At 39.8% G+C, this 26874-nt stretch overlaps 1 protein-coding gene across 1 annotated transcript; it reads left to right on the top strand.

Moving 5' to 3' along the window:
* Positions 1-600: 600 nt before the first annotated feature.
* Positions 601-26874, top strand: LOC139458377 (protein kinase C-binding protein NELL1-like). The gene is made up of 6 exons (XM_071239784.1): positions 601-966; positions 4646-4768; positions 5349-5471; positions 16811-16945; positions 23873-23989; positions 26015-26874. Exons 1-6 carry the CDS (start codon positions 642-644, stop codon positions 26269-26271), a joined length of 1080 nt encoding a protein of 359 aa, XP_071095885.1. The 5' UTR covers positions 601-641; the 3' UTR covers positions 26272-26874.

Below are 26874 nucleotides of genomic sequence, written 5' to 3'. Positions count from 1 at the left end.
ACATTGAAAAATACTTCCAGTCTGTAGATGTGGTGACGTTCGCTTATGACATTGTAACGTTTTTTTATACCAGAGTGCAAATTGTGATTCACTTGTGTTAGATCTTAATAATATAAACTCCTGAAAGCACTTATGTCAAATCATCATTGACAGATCTTTTAGGAGGTAACGTGTGATATCAAACAATTAGTTTCCTGTGAAAACATTCTAGCAAGTGGGATGAGCATGAATATTTATAACATTCAAAGCATACAGTTTAACGGATGTGCGATTTTATGTAAACAATTTTTTGGAGATCTTCTTGCTAACAACTTACAGTTATAACAGTGCAACATTATCGTCTAACGGTTAAGAAACATGATTCCACAAACAAAGTACCCCCCATGAAGATGGTTTATTGATTTGTTGATTTTCTGAATCAATCTCAAAGTCTCCCTACTGACTCGCCGTCTGATTCATCAGTGTTATTTCAATTACCTTCTGAACCCAATGGAGAGCGTTGATTTTTAACAGTGGAAGCTTTAGCCAGCCACTGTGGGACTTCTGATTTATTCCCTGGATACCTCGTCAGGCACTTAACATCAAATGCATACGGTTCCTCCTGTCGTGTAGAAGAATAACCGCTACACAATTATTTGAAAATGGTTTCCAAATGGTGTGCGTTTCTTTTTAATTTTGTGTTCGTTTCGAAAGGAGTTTCGTCATATTTTTTCATGAACAACAATTGTGGAATGGATCAGTTTGAAAAGTCACTATCGCTGGACGGATTCATCTATGACGTCTATACGTTAGGAAGTCATAAAGCGATAAATTACTTGGCATGTGCTGTGGATTGCTTCTACAATGTAAATTGTCTGTCGGTAGTGTTTGATGAACAAACGTCTTCGTGTTCTAAATACTTCACTCACATGAAGGATTCCTACACCAGAAGACCCAGCAGCACAGCTTCGTACCTGCAACTGAAGGGTAGGTCACAGCTGCACACTGGCAGAGGTTTATTTCCCTGAGGGTGAAGTTCTTAGTATCGGATGAGAGAATAAGTAGATGGTAGTGGTAGTGCTGCTGGCACATCTTAGTATATAATGGTGGTTTATTTCAGTAAATCAGGCCACAGACCCATTTTACAATATATATTCAACCATTCAAACATGTTGCGCCACAAGGGCATGTAGTAATATCAATACTAATCAGTACAAGGGTATCTGAGACTATATACATTTTAGTTGTTGATATATCATAGCTGCGAGCATATCATAACTGCTGGCATACCATAGGTCTGATATGACCATCATATATGATATGCTGGCATATATGATATATGATATATCATAGCTCTTGACAAATGCCATAGATATATGCCAGCATATCATATCATAGCTGGCATATCATAGGTGTGAGAAAGATTATATCAAGGCCACGAGCACGGGTATGGTGAACCGGGATTCGAACCCAAAATCATAGGTTTCTGACGTGCCCAAGGGACGCAACTCTGCACAGCGAATCGCGGCACCTGACGAATGCTTTTGAGAGAGAGTGTCTGAGGGTGCTATTTTCAAGTTTGATTAATTCATGATATATTTCAAGGTTGTTATATTGTGAGGGGGAATTTCGGAGGATGATCTGATCACATTTATAGTAACGAATGAGTACGTTCGAGGATAATTATTTCAAGATTCTAGTACTTGGTGAGAGAGCTTGTTGATGATTATTTTAAGATCCTAGTATCAGGTTTGTTTGTTTGTTGTTTAACGCCGTTCTCAGCAATATTGTAGCTATATGAGTATTTCAAGGATGTATTGTTTAAGAGCGTTATATCAAATTTGTGGTAGTGGTTTGATAGTGTCTGAGAATGATAATAGTAAGTTTGGGGTAGTGGTTGATAGTGTCTGAGAATGATAATAGTAAGTTTGGGGTAGTGGTTGATAGTGTCTGAGAATGATAATAGTAAGTTTATGGTAGTGGTTGATAGTGTCTGAGAATGATAATAGTAAGTTTGGGGTAGTGGTTGATAGCGTCTGAGAATGATAATAGTAAGCTTGTGATACTGGTTGATAGTGTCTGAAAATGATACTGGTAAGTTTGTGGTAGTGGTTGATAGTGTCTGAGAATGATAATAGTAAGTTTGTGGTAGTGGTTGATAGTGTCTGAGAATGATACTGGTAAGTTTATGGTAGTAGTTGATAGTGTCTGAGAATGATACTGGTAAGTTTGTGGTAGTGGTTGATAGTGTCTGAGAATGATGATAGTAAGTTTATGGTAGTAGTTGATAGTGTCTGAGAACGATAATAGTAAGTTTGTGGTAGTGGTTGATAGCGTCTGAGAATGATAATAGTAAGCTTGTGATACTGGTTGATAGTGTCTGAGAATGATACTGGTAAGTTTGTGGTAGTGGTTGATAGTGTCTGAAAATTATAATATTACGTTTGTGATACTGGTTGATAATGTCTGTAAATGATTATAGTAAGTTTGTGATACTGGTTGATAGTGTCTGTAAATGATTATAGTAAGTTTGTGGTACTGGTTGATAGTGTCTGAGAATGATGATAGTAAGTTTGTGGTACTGGGTGATAGTGTCTGAGATTTATTATATTAATTTTGTGGTACCGGGTGATAGTGTCTGAGATTTATTGTATTAAGTTTGTGGTACTGGGTGATAGTGTCTGAGATTTATTATATTATTTTTGTGGTACTGGGTGATAGTGTCTGAGATTTATTATATTAATTTTATGGTACTGGGTGATAGTGTCTGAGATTTATTGTATTAATTTGTGGTACTGGGTGATAGCGTCTGATATTTATTATATTAATTTTGTGGTACCGGGTGACAGTGTCTGAGATTTATTATATTAAGTTTGTGGTACCGGGTGATAGTGTCTGAGATTTATTATATTAATTTTGTGGTACTGGTTGTGGTTGAGTGTGTTCTTTTTGTGTTCTTTGGAAGTTTCTGGTATTGGATGAGAGAACAAGTAGAAGATTATTTTAAGTTTGTAGTTCAGCTGATGAATTTTGCAAATTCATGCAGTTTACCCATGCAATGACCAATCTTAGTGATGGTGTCAGTAACATATGTTGACAGAATTACTGCCCGATTTTAAACACGGAGTGAGTGAGTGAATGGTTTAAAGCCCCTTTTAACAGTATTCCAGTTATATCACGGCGTGTCAGCTTTATGTGGGAGGAAGCCCGAAGTGATTCAGGTCTCAGACGTTTACCACTTTGGTGAAACCCACGAGCACGGGTATGGTGCTGACAAACCTAGAAACATAATCGGGGCGAACCGGCATTCGAAGCCACAATCATAGGGTTCTGGTGTGTCCTCCGGACGCAACTCTGCTCATCGAATTGCGGCGTCTTAGACGACTGGACGCTATTTCTTCTACCATATACGCAATAGTGTTTCCGTGATTACACTAAGGCTAGTTTTCAAAGGTTACACTATGGATGGTATCCACGGAATATTTTATGGCTTGAAAACCAGGATTACTCTATGGGCGGTAAACCAAGATTACACTGTGGCTGGTATAACAAGAATACACTATGGTTGGTATCAACGGGATATTTTATGGCTTGTATACAAGTATTACTCCATGGGTGGTAAACCAAGATTTCACTGTGACTGGTATAACAAGAATACACTAGTATGGTTGGTATCCACGGAATATTTTATGGCTTGTATACCAGGATTTCTCCATGGGTGGTAAACCAAGATTACACTGTCACTGGTATAACAAGAATACACTATTGTTGGCAAAATATTATGTTCACAATAATAATTTTCATGGAAAAATGTATGTTTACAATAATACTTTACAGATCGATGGTCCGTGTTCACATTAATACTTTACAGGAGAAAGGTTTATGTTCACAATCATGCTTCTCAGAGTAACTTTCATTTTCACAATACACCTTGACAGAGAAGTGAGTAAGTGAGTGAGTTTGGTTTTACGCCGCTTTTAACAGTATTCCAGTTATATCACGGCGTGTCAGCTTAATGTGGGAGGAATCCACGGAATATATTATGGCTTGTATACCAGGATTACTCTATGGGCGGTAAACCAAGATTACACTGTGACTGGTATAACAAAATTAAACTATGGCTGGTATCCTAGGATTACCCTGAGGCTGGCATCCCAGGATTACACATTAATGGCATAATAGTCTGCATCCCCGATGGAGTGAGTGAGTGAGTTGGGTTTAACGCCGCTTTTAACAGTATTCCAGTTATATCACGGCGTGTCAGCTTAATGTGGGAGGAAAGCCCGAAGTAATGCAGGTCTCAGACGTTTACCACTTCGGTGAAACCCACGAGTACGGGTATGGGGCCGACAAACTTAGAAACATAATCGGGGTGAACCGGGATTCGAAGCCACAATCATAGTTTTCTGGCATCCCCGATGGAACCATGGAAGGATACTTTGTGTTGGTACCCAACAGTAGCTGCTGGTAAGGCTGGGTGATTGTGTTGATGACGTTGTTGGTGACGTTGTTCATAATACCAGCCACAGGTGTATCTGGTTCAGACTCGATGATGCACAGGCCGACGCGCGATAATTGAATTTTCTTTAATTTATAAATTATGCTGAATGCAGCGTCAAACAAAAGCCATCAAAAGACAAGACTCTTTTTAAGTTTTATTTTTCAGATCCAGACAACTGTGCAGACATTGTCGTTCCATGCGGTACCAATGCTGTTTGTCTGAACAAACGTCAAAATGACACGTGCGTATGCAACCCTGGTTTAACAGGTGATGGCCAAACCTGCTCAGGTGAGTTAGGGAAGACATTGACTCTGTGCCAAACCATGAGATCTGTGAGGGGTGGGGGCACAGGTAGCCAAGAGACGATGTGTTTAAGAGTACTGCATTTACGCGACTACACGTGTATGTGTGTGTGTGTCTCTGTGTGTCTGTGTCTGTGTGGCTGTGTGTCTGCATGTGGCTGTGTGGCTGTGTGTGTCCGTGGCTGTGTGGCTGTGTGTCTGTGTGTGTCTGTGTCTGTGTGGCTGTGTGTCTGCATGTGGCTGTGTGGCTGTGTGTGTCCGTGGCTGTGTGCCTGGTACCATGAGATCTGTGACAGGTTCCAGAGCCCTCACATTCCTTGAATATTGTTAAATGCTTTCAGTGTTAAACGACCAACAAACAAATAGAATCATTATCATTTTTCGTAGATCCACTTATACAACTTGATGGCTTAACCGACATCGGAAATTAAAATTCAGACGTTAGTAGATAATTTATTCCCAGAAAAAAAGATAATCCTCGCCTGTTCTAGACTTAATTATTCACAGACTGTCGTTAGGCATGCTGATCGCGGCTTACAACAACATGCATTCGTTGTTGATTTCAGAAGAGAACGAGTGTCTAACCGGATCCAACACCTGTGACTCCAATGCAGACTGCACCGACGTTGTCGGCTCCTACACGTGTGCGTGTAAACCAGGCTTTAACGGTGACGGATGGACATGTGCAGGTAATGTGTTGTACTCTTCTAAAACTTATCTTAGCTGTTGACATATTATAGTTGTTGACAAATCATACTTGTTGACAAATCATAGTTGTTGATATATCATAGCTGTTGACACATCATAGCTGTTGATATATCATAGCTGCTGACGTATCATAGCTGTTGGCATATCACAGCTGTTGACATATCATAGCTGTTGATATATTATAGCTGTTGACATATCATATTTTGTGACATATTATAACTGTTGACATATCATACTTGTGCAGGTAATGTGTTGTACTCTTCTGAATCTTATCTTAGCTGTTGACATATTATAGTTGTTGACAAATCATACTTGTTGACAAATCATAGTTGTTGATATATCATAGCTGTTGACACATCATAGCTGTTGATATATCATAGCTGCTGACGTATCATAGCTGTTGGCATATCACAGCTGTTGACATATCATAGCTGTTGATATATTATAGTTGTTGACATATCATAGTTGGTGACATATTATAGCTGTTGGCATATCATATTTTGTGACATAATAACTGTTGACATATCATACTTGTTGACAAATCATAGCTGATGACATATCAAAGCTGTTGACATATCATGGTTGGTGAAGTATCATAACTGTCGACATAAGATAGCTGTTGACATATCACAGCTTTCGACATACCATAGCTGTTGACATATCATGGCTGTTGACATATCATAGCTGCTGACATTATAGCTGTTGAAATATCATGGTTGGTGAAGTATCATAGATGTTGACATATCGTATTTGTTTACATATTATAGTTGGTTACATGTTGTAATTGTTTGTCAGGCATTGTTGCTGACATATTGTAACCGTTATAGTAGAACTGTTAACAGACCATAGCTGTTTACATGTCGCAAATGTTGCAATATTAGAGCTGCTGACATGTGATCGTTCTTGACACGTCATTGATGCTTCATAGTTCATGACATACATGGATTACAGTTGTTGCTGTTGATGCTTCATAGTTCATGGCATACATGGATTACAGTTGTTGCTGTTGATGCTTCATAGTTCATGACATACATGGATTACAGTTGTTGCTGTTGATGCTTCATAGTTCATGGCATACATGGATTACAGTTATTGCTGTGGATGCTTCATAGTTCATGACATACATGGATTACAGTTGTTGCTGTTAATGCTTCATAGTTCATGACATACATGGATTACAGTTGTTGCTGTTGATGCTTCATAGTTCATGGCATACATGGATTACAGTTGTTGCTGTTGATGCTTCATAGTTCATGACATACATGGATTACAGTTGTTGCTGTTGATGCTTCATAGTTCATGACATACATGGATTACAGTTATTGCTGTTGATGCTTCATAGTTCATGACATACATGGATTACAGTTGTTGCTGTTGATGCTTCATAGTTCATGACATACATGGATTACAGTTGTTGCTGTTGATGTTTCATAGTTCATGACATACATGGATTACAGTTGTTGCTGTTGATGCTTCATAGTTCATGACATACATGGATTACAGTTGTTGCTGTTGATGCTTCATAGTTCATGGCATACATGGATTACAGTTGTTGCTGTTGATGCTTCATAGTTCATGGCATACATGGATTACAGTTGTTGCATTTGATGCTTCATAGTTCATGGCATACATGGATTACAGTTGTTGCTGTTGATGCTTCATAGTTCATGGCATACATGGATTACAGTTGTTGCTGTTGATGCTTCATAGTTCATGACATACATGGATTACAGTTGTTGCTGTTGATGCTTCATAGTTCATGACATACATGGATTACAGTTGTTGCTGTTGATGCATCATAGTTCATGACATACATGGATTACAGTTGTTGCTGTTGATGCTTCATAGTTCATGACATACATGGATTACAGTTGTTGCTGTTGATGCTTCATAGTTCATGACATGCATGGATTACAGTTGTTGCTGTTGATGCTTCATAGTTCATGACATACATGGATTTCAGTTGTTGCTGTTGATGCTTCATAGTTCATGACATACATGGATTACAGTTGTTGCTGTTGATGCTTCATAGTTCATGACATACATGGATTACAGTTGTTGCTGTTGATGCTTCATAGTTCATGACATACATGGATTACAGTTGTTGCTGTTGATGCTTCATAGTTCATGACATACATGGATTACAGTTGTTGCATTTGATGCTTCATAGTTCATGACATACATGGATTACAGTTGTTGCTGTTGATGCTTCATAGTTCATGGCATACATGGATTTCAGTTGTTGCTGTTGATGCTTCATAGTTCATGACATACATGGATTACAGTTGTTGCTGTTGATGCTTCATAGTTCATGACATACATGGATTTCAGTTGTTGCTGTTGATGCTTCATAGTTCATGACATACATGGATTACAGTTGTTGCTGTTGATGCTTCATAGTTCATGACATACATGGATTACAGTTGTTGCTGTTGATGCTTCATAGTTCATGACATACATGGATTACAGTTGTTGCTGTTGATGCTTCATAGTTCATGACATACATGGATTTCAGTTGTTGCTGTTGATGCTTCATAGTTCATGACATACATGGATTACAGTTGTTAATTTATTGTAGCCGTTGACATACAACCGTTGTTGTATGTGTGTGTGTGTGAGTTGGGTTTAACGCCGCTTTTAACATTATTCCAGTTATATCACGGCGTGTCAGCTTAATGTGGGAGGAAAGCCCGAAGTGATGTAGGTCTCAGACGTTTACCACTTCGGTGAAACCCACGAGCACGGGTATGGAGCCTGGACAAACCTAGAAACATCATTGGGGCGCAGCGGGATTCGAACCCACAATCATAGGTTTCTGGCGTGTCCAGAGGACGACCGTTGTTGTAAGCGTTGTTAATATATTAATGCTGCAATATTATTGTTGCATTATTATAGTTCTTGACATATTATACCTGTTTACATATGCAACTTGTCGGATATTAATATTTGTTAGCATGTCATAGCTGTTGACGTATCATAGCTGCCGACATATCATAGTTATTTGCATGCATATCATTAATGTTGATTAATCGCAATTCTTACCACATTATGTTTGTTGATATGTTAAAGTTTTTGACATAGCTGTTAGCATAGCATAATCGTTAACATAGTGGAATTGTTGGCATGTAATAGTTGTTAACAAATCAAAGTTGTTGACATGTCATAATTGTTAAATGATAAAACTTGTTATCGGTTGATGACACATCATGGCCGTTGATTTGTTTTGTAATCGCATAATTGTTGCAATATTATATTTGTTGACACATATTTTCTGTTGACATATCGTAATTACTCGTATATATTAGTTCTTATCATATCATGGCTGTTCACAATCACAGGTATTGACATATCATAGTTCTAACATATCTCCATCGTTATTATAGTTGTTGAAATGTTATGTTCCTTGATATAATCATAACTGTTGACATGTCCGTAATTGATGACGTTTTTATAGTTAATGACATATTAAAGTTGTTGATAATCATAGCTGCTGACATTTTATAGTTGTTTGTAGGTTTAAGATTGTGATATATAATTGTTGTGGACTAGTTGTTAAAATATTGAAGTTGTTGACATGATATAGTTATTGACAAATGATAGTTTTTGACATATCATAATCATTACCATAATGAAGTTATTGATAAATCATAGTTGTGGACTTGTTATTGTTGTTGACAAGACCTAGCTGTTGAGATATTATAGCTGTTGGTAAGTCATAGTTGTTAACATAACATATATATAAAGACTATCCGGTGAGCGTAATACGTGTGTGTGGTGTGCGTTAATGGTAAAAGTTGCTAAATATGTGTGGAGTGTGTTGATAACTGAGATAAGATAACACTTTATTATCCAGAAGGAAATTCCGTGTTAGCATCTCATGTCAATTTTGAATCAATGATGGTACCCAGATATTTATACTTGTCTTCTTTTTCCTCATTATCTATCGATAACAATTGACTTAAAACATGGGTTATCGCTCCAAAAATATACTATCAATACACCAAGATATGAAATAAGAGACGTTGTCTGCACATTTTACAGTAAATCAATCAGCAAAACGGCGAATACAGTCTTGTGTGTTCATAATAAATATATTGAGTGAGATGACACATCCTCGAGGGGCCTCTGAAGAAGTGCGAACAAGAGATTAACGCTGAAGAGCTGTGGCCTGTTATCTCTCCAAAAGTACATTATCCTTACACCGAGATATAAAATAAGAAATTCAATTTCACAACATCAGTTTCGAATCTTTGATAAGACCTGCAGGTGGGTTGCCTGCACATTTTACAATAAAAATCAGCAAAACAGCTAATACAGTCTTTTGTGTACAAAATAAATATATTGAGCGAGATGATATAACCTTGAGGAGCGTCTGTAGGAGTGCGAACAAGAGACGCTGACGAACTGTGTCCTCTTAAATAATTGACACATTGACAATATTTGAGTCAACACCCATGTTATTAAGTAAGTGAGACTGTATGGTATTGAAAGCGGATGAAAAATCGACGAACAATATTCTTACATACGATTTACCGTTATCTAGAAGGATATCAATCTCATGCAGAAGAGGGGGCACGGGTGGCCCAGTCGTCTAAGGCGCCGCGAATCGCTGTGCAGAGTTGCGTCCCTTGGGCACGCCAGAAACCTATGATTGTGGGTTCGAATCCCGGTTCGCCCCAATGATGTTTCTAGGTTTGTCAGCACCATACCCGTGCTCGTGGGTTTCACCGAAGTGGTAAACGTCTGAGACCTACATCACTTCGGGCTTTCCTCCCACATTAAGCTGACACGCCGTGATATAACTGGAATAATGTTCAAAGCGGCGTTAAACCCAACTCACTCACTCACTCACTCATGCAGAAGAGTCCGTGTTTCGTCCTCGTTGCCTCTGCTGGGTTTATATGCAAATTGCCAAAGGTCGAGAATATGCTGAACTTCGACAAAAAGTCCCTGTGACACCAATATTTTAGTGTTATTTTCAAACCAGTCAAGTTTGTTTTTCAATATTGTAGTACATGTATGGAATCAAGTCACAAAAACGCAACTGCAACAGAAAAGCCTGCATTCCATGCAGAAGTTGACTTTTATGCAAGCCCAATGCATTTCACTACCCAAGAATGGGTAGAAAACTTGTCCGTTAACGGGATCCCATATGCATTGTGTAGCATCGTGCTGACAACAACAAAATGACGCAATTATTCAACATTACGAAATGCCACGCCTGTCCAAAAATGAGCGTCTGCGAGCCATTTGTATGCTTGAAGCAGGATCGAGACAACGTGATGTTGCGAGACAATTTAACGTCCAGAGAAACACCATTTGGTGTTTATGGCAACGTTGGCAACAGACGAATGCAGTCAGAGACCATCCTCGGAGTGGCAGGCCACGCGTAACCAATAATCGAGAAGACAACTGGATTCGAACAACACACCTACGAAATCGATTCCAGCCGGCATCAGTGACTGCAAGAAGCATCCCTGGCCTTCGACGAATATTTCCACAAACCGTACGTCGTCCCCTCGGATGTGCAGGGATTGTCGCCAGAAGACCCGCCAGACGTCCCATTTTGAGAGAAAACCATTGTCAAGCACATCTACAGTGATGCAGACAGCGTCTTCGCAGGACGGTCATGCAGTGGGGACAAGTTCTATTCACTGACGAGTCTCGTTTTCACCTCAGCCACAGCGATGGGCGGATTCGAGTGTACTGACGTCGAGGTGAACGTTACGTCAATCATTGTGTCATGGAAGAAGATCGGTCCGGGGGCGGTAGCGTTATGGTATGGGGTGGGATTACAGCAAGACAGAGGACCCGTTTGATAGTGGTAGAGGGAAATCTCAATGGACAGCGCTACCGCGACGATATCATCGGCCCTGTTCTACCGTTTTTGCGTCGTCATGGCCCAGTCATTACCTTTCAACATGACAACCCCCTGCCTCATATTGCTCGACTTGTTCAGGGTTCTCTTCAACAAAACAATGAATGTCATCCCCTGGCCGGCTCGCTCCCCTGATCACTCACCAATCGAGCACATGAGGGGTTGAGATGGATCGGCGCCTTCGACGTCAACCACGTGTTCCACAGACACTCCAGGAACTTCGAAACATGCTCAGGCAGATATGGACAGATATCCCACAGGACTTTGTGCGACGCCTGTTCCATTCCACGAGACAAAGATGTGTTGCTTGCATCGCAACTAGAGGTGGACACACACTATAAATTGACATTTTGTCATGTACATGTTTTTTTTTATGAAATCACGCATAAACCATTTGAACACTTACATGAGTCTTTTATCTGTTGCAAACCGAAATTGTTTCAGATTCTGTAGAAAACATAACTTTGCATTAAATCTTATTCAATGTCACAGGAACTTTTGTTGTTCAGAAGCTATTGAAGTTAAAGCCACAGGGCGATTGTCATCGTGTACAGTTAGGTTTTAGATTTATGGAAGAGGTACAATGTTAGAACTTTTCCATAACAGAGCAATGCCAAGCTATCATCCTGCTGGAAGGGCAGAAATTCATTTTCATCATTTGAGGAAAATCATACGTGTCAAAATGAACATAAAATGTTCAACTCATTAACGAAAAAACGGTAATCCTGCGCTCTTGTGAGCTTGAAATTTGTGTTGGTCCCAATGGTAGTATTAATGCCATCCTAGACAGAACGTAGATTATTGTTTTTTAATTGTTTTTCAATATGTTGAATAGTGTTAATAACTTTTGTCATGTCGCCTGCGTAAAAAAAGTTGTGTGGGGTTAGCGTTTATAGCAAGTGTAAGGGTAAATAATTGTGTGTGGTGGGTCTTAACAACTGTGTATGCTGTGTGTTGACACAGTGTGGGTGAATGTTAATAACTTGTGTCTGGTGTGTGTAAATGACTTTGTGCAGTGTGTGTTAATGACTTTGTGCGTGGAACGTTAATAACTTGTGTCTGGTGTATGTAAATGACTCTGTGCGGTGTGTGTTAATGACTTTGTGCGTGGAACGTTAATAACTTGTGTTTGTTAATGACTTTGTGCGGTGTGTGTTAATGACTTTGTGCGTGGAACGTTAATAACTTGTGTCTGGTGTGTGTAAATGACTCTGTGCGGTGAGTGTTAATAACTTCTGTCTGGTGTGTGTTAATGACTTTGTGCGGTGAGTGTTAATAACTTGTGTCTTGTGTGTGTTAATGACTGTGTCTGGTGTGTGTTGATAACTTGTGCCTGATATGGTGTGTGTTAATGACTGAGTGGGGTGAGTGTTGACACGATGTGGGTGAGTGTAAATAACTTGTGTCTGGTGTATGTTAATAACTTGTGTGTGGTGTGTGTTAACAACTGTGTATGGTGTGTCTTGACATGGTGTGGGTGAGTGTGAATAACTTGTGTGTGGTTAGTGCTAATGACTGTGTGTGGTGTGTGTTAATAACTTGTGTGTGGTGTGTGTTAACAACTGTGTATGGTGTGTCTTGACATGGTGTGGGTGAGTGTGAATAACTTGTGTGTGGTTAGTGCTAATGACTGTGTGTGGTGTGTGTTAATAACTTGTGTGTGGTGTGTGTTAATGACTGTGTGTGGTGTGTGTTAATAACTTGTGTGTGGTGTGTGTTAACAACTGTGTATGGTGTGTCTTGGCATGGTGTGGGTGAGTGTGAATAACTTGTGTCTGGTGTGTGTTAATAACTGTGTGTGGTGAGTGTTAGTAACTTGTGTGTGGTGTGTGTTAATGACTGTGCGGTGAGCGTAAATAGCTGGTGTCTGGTGTGTGTTAATAACCGTGTGTGGTGGGTGTAAATAACTGTGTGTGGTGTGTGTAAATAACTGTGTGTGGTGTGTTTAATAACAGTGTATTGTAAGTGTTCATAACTGTGTATCTTGTGTGGTGATATCTGCATATGGTACATGTAGGTGTTTATACGTGTGTTTTTAGTGAAAGTTTATGTCGAAAGTTTAGGTGAGCGTTGATAACACTATATGGTGCGTGGGAATAATTTGTGTCTGATGTGTGTTCGTCTCCTGCCAAACAAGTCTTCATCATTCAAGTATATATGTATAAACTTATGGTCACAAGTCATATTTGTGGTCACATTGATATTTATCATTGGTATTTAAATATTTAAGTCTTTGAGATGCTATTGTTATTGTTGTACATGTGTATATTAAAATATACAATCAAACAATGTTTGCTAGCGTCTTTAAACATGTAAGATTGCTCTTTGAATTGATTGAACCTGATCACCCCTCAGATAACAATGAACTGTCTTAACAACCCATTGTCACAAGATCCAATCACAAGATGTCACCATGCATGCAATGATTTTGCAACTGATTTTGGGTACGTTGACTTAAATATATATTGACAAAAGAATAACCTAGATTATTCGCTGATACATCTGACTATAACACTATAAATGGTCAGTGTGCGTGCGTGCGTGCGTGCGTGCGTGCGTGCGTGCGTGCGCGCGCGTGTGTGTGTGTGCAACAACATGGTTAATGTTAATAAATATGTAGAGTGTGTTGATATTTGTGAGTGGTAAATGTGGGTGTATATAACTGTGTGGGGTGGGTGTAAATGATTGTTTCTGGTGGTTGTCAATAACTCTGTGTGTTTAGTGTGAACACTGTATGGGGTGGGTGCTAATAACTGTATGTGGTGGTTGTAGATAACTGTATGCGGTGTGTGTTAATAACTGTATGTGTTGGTTGTAAATAACTGTTGTGTTGAGTGCTAATAACTGTATGTGGTGGGTGTTAATAACTGTATGTGGTAGGTGTAGATAACTGTGCGTTGAGTGTTAATAACTGTATGTGGTGGGTGCTAATAACTGTATGTTTTGAGTGCTAATAACTGTGTGTGTTGAGTGCTAATAACTATATGTGGTAGGTGTAAATAACGGCATGCCGTTGGTGTTTATAACTGTGTGTGGTGGTTGTAAATAACTGTTGTGTTGAGTGCTAATAACCGTATGTGGTGGGTGTAGATAACTGTTGTGTTGAGTGTAAATAACTGTATGTGGTAGATGTAAACAACTGCATGTGGTTGGTGTTAATAGCTGTGTGTGGTGGTTGTAAATAATTGTGTGTGGTTTATGTAAAGAACTGTGTGATGGGTGTTAATAACTGTGTGTGATCTGGGCGAAGAACTGTGTGTGATGGGTGTTAATAAATGTGTGTGATGGGTGTTAATAACTGTGTGATGGGTGTTGATAACTGTGTTTGGTGGGTGTTAATAACTCTGTGTGATGGGTGTTGATAACTGTGTGTGGTCTGGGCGAAGAACTGTGAGTGATGGGTGTTAATAACTGTGTGTGATGGGTGTTAATAACTGTGTTTGGTGGGTGTTAATAACTGTGTGTGGTGGGTGTTAATAACTGTGTGATGGGTGTTAATAACTGTGTGTGATGGGTGTTAATAACTGTGTTTGGTGGGTGTTAATAACTGTGTTTGATGGGTGTTAATAACTGTATTTGGTAGGTGTTAATAACTGTGTTTGGTGGGTGTTAATAACTGTGTGATGGGTGTTAATAACTGTGTTTGGTGGGTGTTAATATCTGTGTGATGGGTGTTAATAACTGTGTTTGGTGGGTGTTAATAACTGTGTGTGATGGGTGTTAATAACTGTGTTTGGTGGGTGTTAATAACTGTGTGTGGTAGGTGTTTATAACTGTGTGATGGGTGTTAATAACTGTGTTTGGTGGGTGTTAATAACTGTGTGATGGGTGTTAATAACTGTGTTTGGTGGGTGTTAATAACTGTGTGTGATGGGTGTTAATAACTGTGTGTGATGGGTGTTAATAACTGTGTTTGGTGGGTGTTAATAACTGTGTGTGGTGGGTGTTAATAACTGTGTGATGGGTGTTAATAACTGTGTTTGGTGGGTGTTAATAACTGTGTGATGGGTGTTAATAACTGTGTGATGGGTGTTAATAACTGTGTGATGGGTGTTAATAAATGTGTGTGGTAGGTGTTAATAACTGTGTGATGGGTGTTAATAACTGTCTTTGGTGGGTGTTAATAACTGTGTTTGGTGGGTGTTAATAACTGTGTGTGATGGGTGTTAATAACTGTGTGATGGGTGTTAATAACTGTGTTTGGTGGGTGTTCATAGCTCTGTGTGGTGTGTTTAATAACTGTGTATGTTGTGTGTTCATATCTGCACATGCGACATGTAGGTGTTTATATGTGTATTTTGAGTGATGGAGGCTTATGTCTGGTGAGCGTTGATAACACCATATGGTGTGTGCTAATAATTTGTGTCTTATGTGTGTTCGTACCATCGTGTATTGTGATGGAAACATATCATATTGTGTTGGCAACATATTGTATTGTCTTGGTAGTATTGCTTCTTTATGTTCGTAAAATAGTGTATTGTGCTGGTAACATATTGTTTTGAGTTGGTAACATCTTGTATTGTGTTGGTAACATCTTTATTGTGTTGGTAACATCTTATATTGTGTTGGTAGCATTGCTTCTCCGTGTTCGTATATTAACATGTATGTTTTATTTTCAAAAACAGTGTGTATTGCGTTAGTACATTTGTGCGTAGCATTGCTTCCCAGTGTTGGTAAGTGAACATAGTACATATTTGTGTTCTTAAGTGTGTTTTGAGTGATGGAAGCTTATGTCTGGTAAGCAATGATAACACTATATGGTGTGTGCTAATAATTTGTGTCTGATGTGTGTTCGTAACAACGTGTATTGCGTTGGTAACATCTTGTATTGTTTTTTATTACATCGTGTATCGTGTTCGTAACAATGTGTATTGTGTTGGTAACATCTTGTATTGTTTTTTTATTACATCGTGTATCGTGTTCGTAACAATGTGTATTGTGTTGGTAACATCTTGTATTGTTTTTTAGTACATCGTGTATCGTGTTCGTAACAATGTGTATTGTGTTGGTAACATCTTGTATTGTTTTTTATTACATCGTGTATCGTGTTGGTTACATACTGTATTCTATTGGTAACATCGTGTATTGTTTTTTATTACATCGTGTATCGTGTTGTAGGATTGCTTCTCTGAGTTCGCAATATCGTGTATTGTGCTGGAAACATATTGTTTTGTGTTGGTAACATCTTATGTTATGTTAGTAGCCCAATTGCGTGGATCGATGCTCATGATATTAATCACTGGATTGTCTTGTGCAGACTCAATTATTTACAGACCGCCGTCATATAGCTGGAATATTGCTTGGAGCGGCGTTAAACAACAAACCAACCAACCAACTTTGAATACAGTGACTATATAAACTGTATGGACTGCACTGACTGTGTTGGTTGTATAGAATGTATTGGCCGTATTGACTGTATTCGTTGCATTGATTGCATTTCAGACAACAATGAATGTAGTACTCCCAACGTCTGTCACGAGAACGCCAACTGCACGAACACTTTGGGGTCCTACACGTGCCACTGTAACCACATGTATGAAGGGGACGGTGTGAACTGCAACCTTGAGAAAATCAAAGGTAAGGGTTTGTATGGAATTCTAGAAGTGAGTGAGTGAGTATGGTTTTATGCCGCGTTTAGCAATATTCAAGCAAAATCACGGCGGAGGACACCAAAAATGGGATACACACATTGCACCTATGTCGGGAATCGAACCCGGGTATCGGCGTGATGAGCGAACGCTTTAACCACTAGGCTACCCGACCGCCCATCCTAGAAGTGACATAGTCCCATTGTTACCCTTACAACTACAAGCAGAGAGCGTCACAATTAACCATAGTGTGACAATGCCACAAGGCGACATTTTGGTCATTTGTAGCATTCCCGCATTGTCATATTGTCGCGCTTTGAATACTAATTTTTATTTTACCACAGGGCGACAATGCCACAACGCGACATTTTTCAAGGTCAAAATATGTCGCGTGGTCCCTTTGTCGCCTCATCCATACTGAGTCAAATTAAAAACTTCACATTTTTAAAAGTAATCCCATATATGATATACAACGGACAAATGTATCAGAGAAGGTAATTTTTAATCATTAATGTCCAAAGAAGGATTTTAATTAACGGTGGTAACCATAATTTGTTCCAAGCACCTACGGTATTCGGTAATAGCATCAACAGTTTAAATCATAAGTCCCGAGCACGAGAATCTGATGGCACATAAGTTCAGTAGCGTGTATAGCCACCATGTGCGTTGACAACTGCCACACAACTCCTCCACATGGACCTTGTGATGCTTGTGAACACATGATTGGGAAGACGAAGCCATTGTTGCTGCAAAATGGTGCCAAGATCTTGCAAATTCTGTGGTTGGTTCTGGAGAGTGCGCAGATTTCTGCCAAGAGCATACCAGGCGTAATCGATGGGATTGAGGTCGGGAGACCTTGACGGCCAGTCCATGACGTTGACTCCCGCATTCTGAAGGAAATTCCTTGTCAAAATTGCTGTGTGGGGTCTGGCATTGTCGTGTTGGAAGATCAAACCGGGTCCATGTGCTGTCATAAAAGGCAGAGGTTCTGGTGCCATTACCTGGTCGCGTTAAGCAGCAGCGTTGAGGTTGCCACGGATGACAAGACGCCTGGAACGTGCATTGCCACAGAAAGCACCCCACACCATGACACTTCCGCCTCGAAATCTGTCAACTTCCTGTACACAACATTGGGCGTAACGTTCATGACGGCGCCTCCACACCCTCGCCCTACCATCAGCAAATCAAAGATTAAATCGGTATTCATCACTGAAGACGACTTGTGTCCATCGTAAGTGTCGCTGTGCCCACAATTGACGTTGACGTCTGTGTAATTGAGTCAGAATCGGCCCGCAGTATGGCCATCGTGCTTGAAGGTGAGCAGTTCTCAGACGGTTTCGAACAGTTTGCGCACTCAGTCTACCCCTAAACGGTTCATTTCTGGTTGATATAGCCGTCAAAAGTCGGCTGACGATCCTCTGCATGTGACGTCACACGTGGTCTACCTGGCCGAAGGCGATCAGCGGTGGTACCCGTTTGCTGTAGGCGCGTCTGTAAATCATAAACAGTCCGTCGGCTACATCCTATCGTCCTTGCGACTTCAGCTACGGACGTTCCCGTCTGCAACATGCCGATGGCACGTTCACGTTGCACATTTGAAAGGCGTGGCATGACAAATGGCCGTAAAGACTTTTGTTTTCATGTGTTTTTCTGTTTTTGTTAATGACTGCTAACAAGTATGGCTGAAAACACGTACGGTATTATGGCCACGTGACCAGTTGCATATGAAAAAACACTTTTGCCACTATAGTGCTGTGCACATGATTTTGATCGATTCACATGCACAAAAACGGGTGTTATCTGAAGACAATACGTGGCCATTACTGTTTAAATACACAATATGGGCCCACAATGATAACTGGTCAAAATGTTAAAATTTTAGGATTGTGAAGTTTTTAATTTGGTTCAGTATATTATGTGTGAAAAAGGCGTTAAACTGCGCGTCAATGCGACATTGTGTGTGTTTGTGTGCGTACACAATTGGTCAGTTTGCATTGTGTGTCAGCCACAAGTCCTGTGGAAGTCAGCAAAAGACTACAAACGTCGACACGTTGACGCTTTGTCCTCTGATGAAGATGTATCACCTACTGTTGTGGATTCGTGGCCGAGAGTTATTGCCATTGCTCCTGCTGATGGCGACACACTAACATTAAACCCTTTAACGATCTCCAGGGGTATCCAAGGTGTCCGCAGAGACGTACCAAATGTAACGCGCCTTCGAGATGGCTCAATCCTAGTGGAGTGTACATGGAGGCAACAATCAGTTAACCTTCTGTTTTTTACAGAAGTTTGTTTTAACACCAAGGTTGTTGTTTCGGCACCAGGACACAGATTTCTACCCGAGGAATTATCAGGGACCGGACATGAGCGAAGACAAAATCACAACTGAGTTGAAAAGTCAAGGTGTAATTGCTGTCAAGCGATTTACAAAGAAACAACAAGATGGAACTTTTACCAAAACCAATACTTTTTTGTTTGCTTTCCCCTTTACAATTCCTCCAAAATCTATGAAAATAGGTTACTTGAACATCGGAGTAGAGGTCTGTGTACCTAATCCACTCTGGGGTTACAAATGCCAAACGTTTGGACAGAAAAGGGAAGATATTGGAAATAGGATATTTCTAACAAGGACTTATGCATGTTTAACTAAAACTCTAAAACCCATTTACATCCTGGAACAGACACCCATTCGTCTCTTGATGTATCACTCACAAACTCTTAACTTTGAAATGAATTTAAATGGTCAGTCCACCACGACCTCTGTTGAAGTAACCATTTTTCTACTATTACTCCACCTGATGTCCCTCCATCAACTATATGGAACTCCCTTTACGCTGAATGGCTTTTGTTCGAGTTACTCGGTACAAGCAAATAAAATCCTAGTCGTTTTGTAGATGTTCCTAATTCTGGTGAACTAAATAAAATAGCTGTTGAATGTGTTCCTAGGTCCTCTGCAAACCTACACATCTTTAAATCATGGTTTAATGATACTTGCAAACAAGCTAGGAAGGCGCGGAAGAAAGCTGAGCATTATTTCCGTCACCATCCAATGGTCCATGATTTACATAAATTCAAAATTGTTAATGCTAAGGCACTGCATACATTTGAGAAAAATAAACGGAAGTCTTGACACGCTAACGTTTCAAAAATAAATTCACGTAGGCTCATGTTCAAGGTATGGAAAGCTCGTGTTCAAGGTATGGAACATGATTTAAAAAATCAAGGTGATTCTGGTTTCCAAAAATGGCAATGAATTGTCAACTGATAAAATGGATATTGCTCATAAATGTTGTGAGACTTTGGCTAAACGTCCTTACTCATCAAACCACGTACATCAATTCCAAACGTACCAAAAACAGCAGGAAAAGAAAACTATTAATTTTAATGCAGATAATTGGGAAGATTACAACGAAATATTTTCTATTCATGAACTACATACTTCCCTTGACTAAGTTAACGATACCGCTTCAGAAGCTGATACATTATCACTTACTGAAGCACTTACCAGAATCATGTCTACAAACACTGTTAAATAATTTGATGAAATTTGGATGTCAGGAAGATTTCCACCTCAGGAAGTTTGTTGTTCCAATACCTACACCCGGGCGAGAACACACTGACCCTTGAAATTACTGATTAATTTTATTGACAATCTGCGTTTGCAAAACTATTTAACGCATGATAAATAATCGACTAGTTTGGTACCTGGAAACCAACAATCTCATTACGAACATACAATGTGGTTTCCGTAAAAACAGAAGTATCGATCATGTAGTGCGTTCAGAATCATTCGTCAAAAAATGTCATAATAAACAAACAACATGCAGTGTCTATCTTTTTCGATGTAGAAAGGCATACGACACTACATGGAAACACGGTATCTTAAAATATTTGCATTATTTTGGAGTGCGAGGGCGTTTGTCTCAAACTTTTCAACAGACAGACAATTTCAAGTTCGTGTGGGATGTACCCTGTCTGATCATTATAATCAGGATCAGGGTGTCCCACAAGGCAGTATACTGTCTGTCACAATATTCAGCATTAAGATCAATAGTTTATCAAAAGTTTTAAATGAATCAATTGATGGATCACTTTTTGTAGATGATTTAAACATTTCTTGTCGTGGACAAAACATAGTATTGACAGGCAACTCCATCTATGTTCAAATAAAATCCATAAATTGTCGCTTAAAACTAAAACAAACTGTATTCACTTTTGTAGAAAATATAAGACGAAAAATAAAACTCTGATTTAGTTTGGGATGGAACTCCTATCAACATAGTAAAAGAAGCCAAGCTCCTTGGTATTTTTTTTACCATCACTTAGAAACCCTCCTCCAACTGTGTAGAGCGCTCATTCCCTCTGATCATGAACTGGATAATGGCTCCATCGTATATAGTGGAGCTTGTAAAGGCAATTTAAAAATAAAAACTCGATTCTTTTCATTTTCAGAAACTTCCCCGATACAAAGTCTGTATGTGGAGGCTGATGAGCAGTCCCTTAAACAACGTCGCATTAAATTGTCTTCACAGTACATTTCTAAATTACATTCTTCTAAATCAAATCTGGTGCAAGGCTGTGTTCCTCTTTCCGACGAACTTTACACCATCTCTTATTATAATAATTGGAATAAGAATACAATCTCATATTTTTGTTGCTAAAATATATCTTGATAATAGAGCACCCACTCAGCTTTTGTCTTCTCCACTATGGCAGTTAGTAAAACCAGAGGTGAATCTAACCTCAACTAAATTAAAGAAATATCAAACAAATCAGACAAAAACAGACACACAGACCACCTTGTACCATTGACTACACCGACTCAAAGGCGATATTGACAGCGCTACGATATATCAATAAACAATCAAAACATAAACAGTTCATTATATTTTCAGTCTCCCTGTCATGTCTTCAGGAAATTAGAAATCACACTTGCAAACGTCCACTTTTAACCGAAATTCTTATGAAGTCGTATTGGCCATTCCAGATATACACATGAATATTTAATGAAAGGTAAGGATCTTCCATTTTGTATCCCTTGTGATGAGAGGATCACAGTCTAGCATGTCCTGCTTGACTATATCGATTTTGCCGTCTCAAGGGATCAATACTTCCACCCTTCAAGTATCTTTCCAATATAAGTTTTCATTTGATCATAGGTGTTTTAAAAGAAATTGAGTTGTTTCATATGTTTTATTGATATTTTTTGTGCATAATCAAGGACTCTTTTTAATTCGTAGAATGAACTGGAAAACCAAGATTGCCAGTGGCTCCTCGAAGGGGGTTGAAGAAGTGTAAAATTATTGTCCCCCTGAGAGGGTATGCAAGAACTTTCAAAATAATTTTATTTCTGCCACGTTCCTAATCGATGGGCAAAATTTGTTAATCATCGCCAACAACTGAAGGGATGATGTAAATCCTGCTGGGATCCATGCAGGAAGCTAAAGTACTGTCCCAATGGTCCCTGGTATGGTGATCTACCTTCAGTTGCCCGTTTTTTATCAGTTCTTATCATGTGTAGTGCTATCCTTATAATGATTTCATACTAGTTATATAAAAAATTCTGTGATAAGTCTAGTTAATTTACTGTCCTTCGTAGTCAGGTTTTTACATAGTCTGCATGTATTTCTTATGTTTAACCCTTGATGGCTGAGATATTGCAGATGTGGCTCACTCACATCACTATGTTTTAGTAAAGACTCAAAAGAACCAGGTTTCCAAGTCTCCGTGAGCTCGATTGGGACTATATTATAGCTGAATCTGTATAAGTCCTATGGTCAGCGGATCATGTCACGATTAAGGGACACGACTCTTGATAAAAGCAGCCAAGTGCCTTTGCATATGAAACTCGGAGGAAACTGAAAAGCATAATTGTTGACGTATATACTGCGTTAGTTGTTATGTACATTTCACCTCGATGTTTCTATTTGTGAGTGTTTTTTCCGCAGTTCTTTTCTGTTCGTCGAATTATGAATAACATATTGGATTTGGTTTGTATTGGGTTTTTACTTTATTTAACGCCACACTCAGCAATAGTCCAGCTGTATAACAGCTCTCAGTAATTATCGAGTATGGACCAGACAAACCATTAATTGACACCACGAGCATCGATCCAAGCAGTTGGGGTACGATGGCAAGCGTCAACCACCCAATAACCAATCAGCCTGACCATCCGATCCCGTTCGTTGCCTCTTACAACAAGCATGGTCATCTTTTACAGCAAGCATGAGTTGCTGAAGACCCATTCCGACGTGCACAAGCATGGTGCTCACAAATCTAACCTTGTAACCTGAAAATCATGCACAAGTGCACTGTCCATAAAAACGAACACTTAAAATCTGTTCAAGCCTTGGTAAAAGTTGCCATCATCATTTCGCACCCCATTGGAATTGTCCAAAATTGTTTCGGGTACATACATGTATGACCTGACAGTCGTTTAATTACAATATCTCAGAGGAAAGTAGATCCCAGAGAAACTACCAATATCCTATTCATTTCGAGGTGCATTTCCATAGCTTTAACCCTGCTATCAATTGTGAGAACTTTAACACCGTACAACATTGCAATAACTGACAATTTCATGTTTACATTTTGGCTTCATGAAATCTTAATCGAAATCTGGAAAGAACATTTTTCAGTTTAACTGACAGCATGAATTTTAAACAGGTTTCACAATCAATACAAGTTTTGAATTGTACATAACAATGCGGCCTTAACATACATTTCTCGACGTAGTAAGGAGCTTGAATTGCAGGGGTTACAGAGATCAAAATATAAATTGCCATGGCAAGTACCTAAAAATATATCAAAGCGTATTTTTTACATCGTACCTAAATAATTCAAAGATTTTACATGAAAGGTATCCCGCATCTACTCATTTCCTCATCAGTTTACAGCATCGCTATTTTTGTTCCAGGACAAACATGTACACAGGCTTCGGACTGCATCCGTAGTAACTTCACCTGCTCCTCCGGCCTCTGCGACTGTGACGTTGGCTACAGCTACAACGGCACCTCCAACACCTGCGTCATCAGTAACATTATTACACATAATCCTATCTTGTTACAGCAAATTGTACTAAAACTGATATTATTAAAACAGTTTGCTGAAGATCAATGGTCTTAAAATAAGAAATGCAAAATATTATATAAATAAACAATAGTGATTATTATACGACACGGGTGTAATACTCACTTTATCATATGATGTAACTTTTAAAAATAAATGACGTTTAAGACGTTTGACTGAAGTAACTGCAGAAACTGCGTATGAATACAATGTGTGAGTGAACCGCCCGTTTGTCACGTAGTGCCAAATGGTTTGAAGTTACATGTGTGAACAAAGACATCCCCACATGGAGAAGTATCCAATAAACGCACGGGAGACAGGAAACGACAGTTTATTGAGCAAGTTGACATTGCACCGATGCATGGAGCTTATTCAAAGTAGTCCCTCCTCAGGTCATTCGTCACCACTCGCCCCTTTCCGTAATCGCTATTCGGCTTGTCCCGGAACACGAGTTGGTCACGAATGCTACTCAGGTACCTCTTCTGCATGTTCATCATATAATGAGACCAAGTTAATCGGACTGATTTATTGCATCGATAGTAGTATCAATTATATGATGACAATAAATCAACTGGTCCGATATGTCAGGAATTCAGGTACCTGCGGCTGCGGTAACCACATCTCAGTCCTGCTCCCTGTAAAATAATTAGATCTTGACTTGTCGACCCCCTCCTCATCCACAGTCACACACACAGACACACACACCGCGCTCCCCTCCATTATTAAATGGACGATCCTTTACTGAAGCATTAAACCATGAAATAAGTTCAAAGCATGAAACGAAATGTTTGTTACATCAAAACGACATGAGTATGCAAACTCCCATTACCGGAAACTGCACTACTTTCACCCGTGCACGTGGTATTTACATACAAAATGGATCTTGGGGGCAATGTTTGAATATATCAAAGGGGGTTGCTAGAATGTGATCAGTATTCGCTAATGGTATTTCCAGCTTATAAATTGATATTCTCGAATTACATACACACACACAATATCAGCTTGAACCAGATCAGCAAAACACTCGACTTACCGATTTATCGAATTATCCCAAATCGACTTGAGGAGGGTCAAATAATGATAACTAAAGAGAGATTCTGTAGCAGTAATATAACAGTGCTTCATATTTGAATACGAGTTTTCTGTTAAGATGAGAATTGCTTTAGATTTAATGTATGACCCTTTCTCTTGAACGAATGGGGGCGGTTGGGTAGTCCAGGGGTTAAAGCCTTCGCTCGTCACGCCAAAGACCCGGGTTTGATTCCCAACGTGTGTGAAGTACATGTCTGGTGTCTTCCGCCATGATTTTGCTGGAATATTGATAACAGCGGCGTAAAACAACACTCCCTCGCCGACCCACTTGAACGAGTGAGTGTGCGCATGTGTTTAACGTCACAACTATGTGGTAGTTATAATACGGCCATAAGTCTAGCATGGACCAGACGAACCACACAAGGCATGAGCAGCGAACCGCGCCACAGGTCAGATGACAGACGTCAGCCAAGTCACTGCTTGGCCACCCGATCTCAGTCAGCTGTTGTGACAATCATTGGGTACTGGGTACCCTGAAATTACCAACTGAAGTCTCTTGGCCAAATTGCTTTCAAACATTCGTGAGATTAGCGAATGAGTGAGTGAGTGAGTGAGTATGGCTTTACGCCGCTTCTAGCATTATTCCATCAATATCACGGCAGGGGACACCGGAAAATGGGTTTCACACATTGTACCCTGGGGAATCGAACCCTGGTCTTCGGCGTGATGAGCCATCGCTTTAACCACTAGGCTACCCCACCGCCCCTCGTAAGATAAGCAATTGCTATCCGGAATATGATAGACTCTGAGTATATGCGTGAATGAGGGAGTTTGGTTTGACGCTGCTTTGAGCAATATTTCAGTCATTTTCAGGCGTGGCATCTTCATGTGGCCATGTCTTTGACGTTTAGTCCTTTGGTCAAACTAAACTCACTCATTGATGTATGTTCTTCGTCAGGGTGCGACAACTACGGCAGCGAGTTCAGCCATCAATCAACCACCTACTGCATAACCGGCTACAATAACGCAGCGTTCGGCGTCAACACCTTCACCGAATGCAGACAGTACTGCTTGACCACCTCCTCCTTCACCTGCAGGACCTTCGAACTCTGGAACGGCGCGTGTTACCTTTCATCAGCTGTTAAAACCGAAGTTCCCGACTCGAAATGGGCTCCGTGGACCGGGTGCAAATATTACCAGCGCCATTGTGCTTAGTGTGCCCGTGTCTCACAAGTACCTTATTCTGTTTTTTTCCTACTTTGTTAATTCAGATTGGATGCAGAGTTGTTCACGGGACATTGGAGACAAGTCTTTGGATAGCGTCCCCTTAACTGCCAGGATCCGATGGTCGCGTCATATGTGAACCCCCTTGAGCTTTCCTGCCACCTTATTTATTTGTGGGCCTGCCGTCATACAACTGGAGTACTGTTCACACCTGCAGTCTTACGTAGTTCTGATCCCATATTTTACCTTATTCTTTGAATATTTTATTATGATTATGATTTTGATTTTTAAAGTTTGCTACCTCCACAGCATCTACATCTGGCGCATGATAATATAACCACGCATGTGTCACGCTGTTTCTCTATTAACATGTGCCCGGGCGGTCGGTAATAGTCACTGAATTTGTGCCTCAACCACGATGAATAATTTAGAAATCCCGATCATCCGCATCCACGTACCGTATAGTTCAGTTGTTTAATATTGAAGACGAACCGACCACTCAGATTGGTGAATCATAGGTTTCAAGTGAAAATGATTTTAACTCTTATGTAAAGGGGGCACGGGTGGCCCAGTCGTCTAAGGCCCCGCAATTCG

The sequence above is a fragment of the Haliotis cracherodii genome, unplaced genomic scaffold (assembly GCF_022045235.1).
Source record: "Haliotis cracherodii isolate W230 unplaced genomic scaffold, xgHalCrac1.p SCAF_12, whole genome shotgun sequence".
NCBI lineage: Eukaryota > Metazoa > Mollusca > Gastropoda > Lepetellida > Haliotidae > Haliotis > Haliotis cracherodii.
Note: the sequence above shows the minus strand (reverse complement) of the source record. Positions and strands in the feature narration are given on the sequence as shown.